Raw genomic sequence first — 8,174 nt, forward strand, 5'->3', positions numbered from 1 at the left:
GAGGTTGAGGAGAGGGATGTATTTTTTCCCCAACATGCTACATTAATCCAGCAATTATATAAGAATTTCACCTCTGAAATTTCTAAATCATGTAGCAGATGCCTTGCATGATTTAAATCAGTAAGGGAACTTTCCCTAACTGGTTCATGCAGCATCTACTGAATCCCTGCTCCATGTAAGAGGGTATTCCACTAGATTCCAGGGAGACACAAAAATGAGTAAGACCCTTCTGTGCCCTCAAGGAACATGTACTGTTTTAGGGAAAGCAAGAAACTAGCAGTGGTTATAGTACAATAGCAAAGAAGACAAGTGCCACTGAGGAGGCCTGCCCAGAATGTGTATGCTGTTGCTGTGAGGAGGGCAGAGTTCCTGCTGGCTCATAGAATCAGGGAATGTGCTCTGGAATAGGGGTGTTTGAACTGGGCTGCAGTAGATGAGATTCAGATATGTAGCGAAGAATATTTAAACCAGAGGAAATTGCAGGGTCTGAGACCTGGAGGTAGGAACACTTGCATATTAGGAACCCACACATCATCCTGTTTGCCTGGGGCACATGTCCTGTTCCTGTGATCTCATACTGAAAGGGCAGCTAGTGATCAAAGACAAAGTTGAAAAGGACTTAGGAGGACAAGTATCAACTTTGGCAATGCTATTTTAACTATAGATATACTTTTGTTTTGTTGTATTGTGTTTGTCTTTTAGGCGATTGCTTGGAATCATTACCAAAAAGGATGTGTTAAAGCATATAGCACAGATGGCGAACCAAGATCCTGATTCCATTCTCTTCAACTAGAATCACAGACATAGGGTTCTGGATGTAAAGCAGGAAGACAGACCATGGATATGTTTTATTAACCGGGTACCCAAAACACATTTTCCATATTTGGATGGTGAAGTCATGTTAGTGTGTTGTCTCTTTCCTACAAGTTAACCAATTGCACTACATAATCTCTGGAAATTAATTTTCTCTTTAGGAGAAATTACAGGTAGGCTTCCATGATGTTATGTTAGGAAGATTTCATGAAAGAATAATTAAGATTGGTGTGGTTTAATTATATTTGTTTTTTTAAAGATTTTTTTTAACTTAAAAAGTAGTTAGCCAATATGCAATCACTGAAAACTATGCAAGAAAAATTGGAACCGTCCTGACCTATAGCTTGTAGGAAACTGATGAAAAAGTCACTCTTTTGGGATCTGTTATTACTGGAAGATGAAGTGTAAACTAAGGGGCTTTGCTTTTCAAACCAGAGAAAGAAAAGCCAGAAGGAAAAGAGGAATGGTATTTTCTAGACTGTGAAGATTCAGTTCAAATGTTATCCTTATTCCTGTTACAATATTTAGCATTATTAGTTTGTTATGTGTGTATGTTTATGTTAATTTTAATTTCTAATCATAAGACAATGCTGCTTTGGTTAATCTCTTCTAAAGAATTTAGAGAGATTGACTTTTATAGCTTGCTTGTTCCTGGTACCCTTTTGAAGTGCACAAAGATAAGTTACAGAGCTTTCTCCTTGTCTGCAGAAAGGGTAATTTTCCAGGTGGTATTTGTTAGCTAGTAGACAAGGACTTTGCCAAGAATTTGTTAGTAGCAAGGAATGATTTCCTCCAGCTTCCTTGAAATGAATAATTAGTAAACTTCTAAGCAAAGTCAATGACTAGCAGTTTTACATTTTTTTGTGAGGTCCTAATTAATTCTCTTACCCAGATGCCGCCTCCATGAATGATGGTGCTTTAGGCTTCTGGAATATGTAAGAACAGTAAAGGGAACCAAGTCTAGACTGCATGCTGGTAAACCAGCGAAGATTTAGAACTGCATCTGCATCCTCATGCATTCCTTTGTAGAGACCACCAGTACTAAAATAACTGGACACTCATTGCACCTCACAGCGATAAATACATATAACAGGCCAGTGTGTTGTCCCCATGAACATGAATTAGGCTTGGGATACTTCCAGATATATTCAAGGCGTTGGAACAGGATAGGCAGCTGTGACTCCCTCGAGAGTCCTTAGAATTCTAAATAAAATGCAAAGCCATCCTAAGAGCCAGCAGTATGGATAAGGCCTGTTAACACCAAAGGTGCTTGTATCCAATTGAAAAGGTGCCTGTCTCCATTTCATACCATCTTTATTGCAGTTAAAAAGAAAATCACACTCTAGGGACACTTAGTGGAATTACAGAGCCACCATCATCATTCCAACCACTATTTCGTTTTCTGTAGTTTTACCTATGAGCAATTACTCCCCCTCCATTCTGTTCCCCTTCTTACTCCTTAGTACTGAATCCTCTGTTTGGGATCGAGCGCTGCTCCTAGTTAATCATTACTATTGCAAAAAAATAACTCCCAGGGCTAGTTAAATTGTAAACCAAGGCGCATCAGTCTCGCAACACATGAACCAGAGGTGACACACAGCTATTTTCTTTGCCATGTGGCCCAGTTGCTGCTGCCGTGCCTCCATTTCCACACTGGTTGCCTGTGGCAGTGAGATTTCACTGCCGGGGTAAGAGTTCAACCTGGATCATTTTTTATCTCTGTTCCTAGCACTTCCCACCATCCTTGCAGCCCAGAATCAGCGGTCATTCTACATAGTCCCACCAACCCTCTACCCCCAAACACTTCAGTGTACCTCATTTTAAGAGTTGCTGATCTCTGAATCTAGGATGTTTTTACCCCTAGTTCTTAACTTTCCAAAATCTGAAATTATTTTTTTCCTCAGAACTGGGTAGCCATTTTTTATTTTATATTTATCTTTAAAATAATCAAATGAGTCACTAGAGTTTCTCCTTGTGAGTATATCACTTTAGCATTTTAATGAAAAAGAAAAAAACTCTCTGGGGTACATTGTATCATAGTCATGGCTCAGTAACCACATATTTTGTCCTCTCCATGCCACTGATTCCTTCATATGAGACTATTTGCCTGACTACTCTGTATGTTGTGTAGAAATCAAAGCTCTTATCTGTACATTTCTGGTCCAATACCTGTCTTATTAGTTGTCCTTCCCCACTAAAGTTTGCAAAACAGAAAATGTTACTATTTCTGGTATTTAATGACAATGAAAGGTTTGGTTGTATTTCATAGTGCAGTAGTGATAAGGAGGGTGTCTTAAGTTTGTCTTTGTTTTTCTTCTAGGCTCTGTTCTTGATTTTAGACAGATGAGCCAGTGTTAAGGTGCTACTTCAGAGAATAAATTCGAGAAATCAGATAACACTGTGCCAAGGTATACTTTGTAGATGCTAAGCACCGATTGGCCCTCCAGAGAATGACAATATCCCTTTGTTACCTCACTCCTGATCCATCTCATTCATTAACCTCAGCTTCTCAGGAATCCTTGTAGCTTGTATGCTAGAAGTAGCTATAGTATATGGTATCTACTATATGTCCAATCCTATGGTTTGGCTCAAAGGTTGGCTAATTGTGGCTAGAGCTCTCTACTAGACTGCTAGCTCAGCACCTTGGCACTCTAACTTTCTTGTCTTGAGGAAAAGGAAAATGTTTTTTCTGCCATTGCCACTTTAACAGTTGGACATGCTTCCGCAACAAACACAGCCAGTAGAGGGAGGACTGTCAGCAGCGGCAAATGGCCACATACCTCAATGGCAAAACACTAGATGGTTTGGGATTTAAAAATTAATGAGACGAGACTATTTTGGTATTAAATGAGAAAATTGTCTGACACAAGGGAAGGGTTTACAAAAGAATGCCTATTAGTGCTTCAACAGAGTTAGGATTTTCCAAGGAAGAGTAGCTGATAGACATCCAGCCATAAAAGGAATGAGAGTCTATAGATTTGTAAAAGTCAAACTGCTATATTTTGTGTCTTCAGATCTTCAATTTAAAGAATTCAAAGAACCTGAAATAGTTAAAATGCATGATTCATTATATTGGAGGGGAAAAGCAGGGGACTGATAATACAAAATGGCAAGTTTAAAAATCATTTCTACTTGGATGTTTGGTTAGAAACATATTCCGATCCTCCACTCTTTCTCTGGCCACGGCATCCTGGCTCAGCCCAGCTGTTGAGTAGAGGTGGTAAGATCCACAGAACAGATATCCTCTGGTAGATAAGCTGACATTGATGATACTTTGAATTTGCCAGCTGGTGGAGCAAACAATTAATTTGTGATTAAACTGAAAAACAATTGAATTGTTTTTGCACCAAAGGCTGAATCTAAACCCTTTACAGGAAGAGCAGAGCATAGTATACATCTCCTAGCAGATCTTCAATTCTGTTTGAACATAAGAGTGATAAAGTAACCGGGGCTTAGTGAGCTCTAAGGCCATGAAGTAATTCACAACCAAGATCTTGTGAACCCATTGAGGCGTGAGGGAGGGCAAATATGTTTTGAGAAACGTAGTATGCAATGGAGTCCATTATAGAAATTAACCACTGCTGTATGTTTTAATTAGTTCAATCACGTGTTGCGGTTCAATCTTGATTCTCATTTATTTTGTTAGGTGATGGATAGGAAGATGTACTTGTTATCCCACAGTATCTCTTGTTTTTGTTTTTAAAAAAATGAACAGTGCAATCTTTGAAATTACGTTTTTAATAATGATAGCGAAGACAATGGTGAGAACTTGAAACAGCCAGCATATTTTATATTGTATATTGCCAAAGTACTTACTAATGACTGACCACACTGTCTTGTGAAGAACTGGGTCCCCTACACTGGATCAGAACCAACTGCAGGCCACCCATCAGTTCAGAGAAAAAAAGAGAACATCTTTTGGGTGGTCCATAGAACATTGAGCTCTTAAAAACCCTGAGAAAAATTAGGAATTTAGAAAGTAAGTGGGAGGCAGAATATTGAGTCCTTTTTTAAAAAGAAATTAGATGTCAAAATATGTGGTGTGAACTTAAATGTCCTAAAGCCTTGATTTTTTCTTTCTTTTTTTTTTTTTGGAGACAGACTCTCACTCTGTCACCAGACTGAAGTGCAGTGCTGCAGTCTCAGCTCATTGCAACCTCTGCCTCCCGGATTCAAGCAATCCCCTGCCTCAGCCTCCCAAGTAGCTGGGACTACAGGCGCCTGCCACCACACCCGGCTAATTTTTGTATTTTTAGTAGAGACGGGATTTTACCATGTTGGCCAGGATGGTCTTGATCTCCTGACCTCATGATCCGCCCGCCTCGGCCTCCCAAAGTGCTGGGATCACAGGCGTGAGCCACTGTGCCCAGCCAAATCTTGATTTTTTTTAGCCACCTCTGGGATTTCCTGGGTTCCCTTTGGATAATAAACTAAGAGTTTATTCTCCAGGCCATGGAAAAAGCCCTGCTAAGAAAATATTTGAGTGGTGCAAGATGATGGAAGGAAAACCATCCCACACCCCTATAACATATATTCTGGCATTTATAAACTGCTTGATCATGGGCCTCAAGGGCAGAAAAAGTTACGTAATCCTCCAAAGACCAGATTTTCTAAGCAAATGAGTGGTTCAAAGCAATGTTTGTCTCAAGGGTAGTCTAGTTTCATGGATAGGGCCGACCCAAGACATCTGCTCATGAAGAAATGTGGCATCTGTTGCCATTTCCCAAACTCTATGGTTTAGCTAGTCTTGAATTTTGATAGCAATTTTTAAAAAATGTGTATTTTTGCCTCCTAGTATGTCCTTATTATATATTGAAAGAAAAAGTGAGAGTTCCTCAGATCAGAGCTCAGGAGCTGTGTCAATTTGAAGTTCAACCAGTGTAGTGGTCCTGGGGTGATCACTGACTTTGGTTTGTTTCAAATTTCAGTTGCTTGCTCCAAGAAGAGAAGTTCTGAGAACAATGGGTGTTAGCAACTTGAAGTTACTCCCCAAATGTTTACTGGCCATATTCTCATTTCTAAACATCTGGAGCTGGGTAAAGGTTTGAATAGATGTAGAGAACAAAATTGCTTTTTCTATGGTGTAGTCTAATTTTGACAAATCACCCAAGAAAGTATCTGACGGTTTGCATTTCTTGGATGGGACCTATCAGGTCACCCAGCCCAATCTTGCAGTCATAAATTCCTACCTCTTAGTTCCTGCCAAAAGGCCTTCAGCCTCTGTGTGTACACTCATTGAATGAATGCTTTGCCTAAAGTTTGGGCTTTTGAAGAAAACAGCATGTGATAATATAAAAATATGAGAGTTAAAAGAAAAAAAGATCTCTGCCTCTCCTACCTCTCCCTTGTCCCAACCTGCTCTCTGCCTCGTTCTCTTTCCCTCTCCCCACCATGCCCTGAATTCACATTTCTCTTTGTTTTTTTACAGGCATGTTGTTTTGAATGTGGACTTTGGGGGAGGGAGAGGATTGTTCTGAGACCAGAAAATGGAAGATACTTCTGAGTTGATGGGACCAACAGGGCCTTGCTTCTCTGTGAGGGCCAAAGCCGTTGATACTTGTCAGGGGTGTTGAGGGCTTTAGCATCTCAAGGCAGACATATGAAGTATTTACTGCTAAACTGTATTATCTACTAGTCCAAATCTGTTGGAATTCAGGAGCAGTCTAAGATTTGCTGAGTGAAATGCCATCTGGCAAAATCAAGAAGAGGGTATGGCCTGAGAGGGGAATGTTCAGCCTCACTATCACATTAAGGGTACCTCAAAATACATGGTCCTTCCAGTGTGTTCCTTTTCCTTCCTCCATTTCACTTTGTCCCCTCTTCTTCCTTTCTCTCCCATTGTCCTGCCTTTTTAGCACTCAGCTTTTTATATACATATGTATTTACTTTTTTATTATATATTTGGTCCTTTAGGACTATGTGATGATTAAGAATTTATTCCATTCAAGATTTTAAAATGATGTGTTTCATATTTTGTTCTCTTAAACTGTCTTTTGAAGCTATGCTGCTAACCAGGTACAGGCCAGAAAGGAGGTGGCCCTGTCAATACCTTGGTCATGTGAGCTAAGGGGGACAGTGATGTCACGTGGGCGAGACTCTTCTTCATTTGACCAAGGCCAGCCTCCTACTGTTACCTCTGCCCATTCATTTCTGACTGTGGGAAAACTACCACCCATTGGGTGAGCCAATGAGACCAGGAAGATCAGAGGGGCCGGGTTCCAGCCCATGGGCCACTATTTGAATCTCTCTGTAGTACGCTCATTTGTAGGGCTGGCTCCAACTGCAGTAGCCAAAGAAAACCTATCTGACTCGACATTTTACTGCCTGAGAGTTGGCGAAAGTTCAGCAGTAACTAGGCATCCAGAAAGTAGCTTCAACCAAAGCTAACAGAGCCCAAGTTTCCACAGGAAGTTTGGTGCTGAGCTGTCCAGAGCAGTTATGTATCTGAGTGTTGCCAGCCCTTAGCCATGCTTTCTTAGCTTTATTCTCGCCTGTTCCTAGGCATAGCCTGAACCAGAGCTATGGCTCACTGCACACTTTATTCTACTCCCTAGTCATGCGGAACAACATAGTCTAAAAAGGAGGATGTGGACTGGGGAGATGGGAGACCTGGTTTGTATTCCCTATGCTTCTACTAACTAGCCTCGAGATCTTAACCGCTCTGTGCCTCAGTGTTCCCATCTGCAAATGGGGATAGTGTTAATTGCCCTACCTACCTCACAGGGTTGTTGTGAGGATAAACTGAGACAATGAATTAAAAGAACTTTGACAAGTAAGTGCTATGCAAATTGTAAGAAATGGAAACAATCATGTTAAAGGCAATGGAATGGACATTGGCAGAAGGGTCAATGGATCGTCCAGCCCTTTCTCTGTGTGGCTGAAACCCAGGTCGCCATTGCTTTATACATTTTCACTTAGCACAGATTTGTAATTATGCATGTAATAAAGCACAGCCTTATCCACCCTGGTGTCATGTTTCTAAAGACCCTAAACTTGGTAGCTATTGATTTCTCGTCAGAAAACCACAGAGGCAGAGTGGAAGGCTCAGTGGACAGTAGCATAAAACATAACCGCAAACCCCTACTGGCACGCCCACTGCTTAAAAAGATTTATTAAATACTTATTTTCACATTTACAGACTCAGTAAGGAGGCAAAGGAGAGGCAGCTTGCATTTTTGGAGATGTTCCAGATACCCAGATACCTCATTCATTATGGCCACTAAAATGTTCCTGTCTCATACATTGGTGATACTTTCCTGATGATGTGAAAATTAGCTGGGAGCTGTATTTTTCTCTTTCTTTGAGCTCTTAATGATGTAAGGTCATGGGCTTTGACAGGCCTCTTGCCTACAGCTACTTTG

At 40.6% G+C, this 8,174-nt stretch overlaps 1 protein-coding gene across 5 annotated transcripts in view; it reads left to right on the forward strand.

Annotated features, from left to right (window-relative positions):
• CLCN5 (chloride voltage-gated channel 5) overlaps positions 1-7,776 on the forward strand; it is a 157,138-nt gene extending 149,362 nt beyond the window's left edge. For 4 of the 5 annotated variants that reach the window (XM_032258687.1, XM_032258686.1, XM_032258688.1 and 1 more), the window contains one exon: positions 703-7,776. In XM_032258687.1, the coding sequence (XP_032114578.1) occupies positions 703-793 (91 nt within the window). In that variant the 3' untranslated portion in view covers positions 794-7,776. The remainder of the gene's footprint in view (positions 1-702) is intronic. The other variant, XR_004262796.1, reaches the window with a different exon arrangement.
• Positions 7,777-8,174: the final 398 nt, after the last annotated feature.

Source organism: Sapajus apella, unplaced genomic scaffold (genome assembly GCF_009761245.1).
Source record: "Sapajus apella isolate SASKATOON/1434 unplaced genomic scaffold, GSC_monkey_1.0 scaffold103, whole genome shotgun sequence".
Classification (NCBI taxonomy): Eukaryota; Metazoa; Chordata; class Mammalia; order Primates; family Cebidae; genus Sapajus; species Sapajus apella.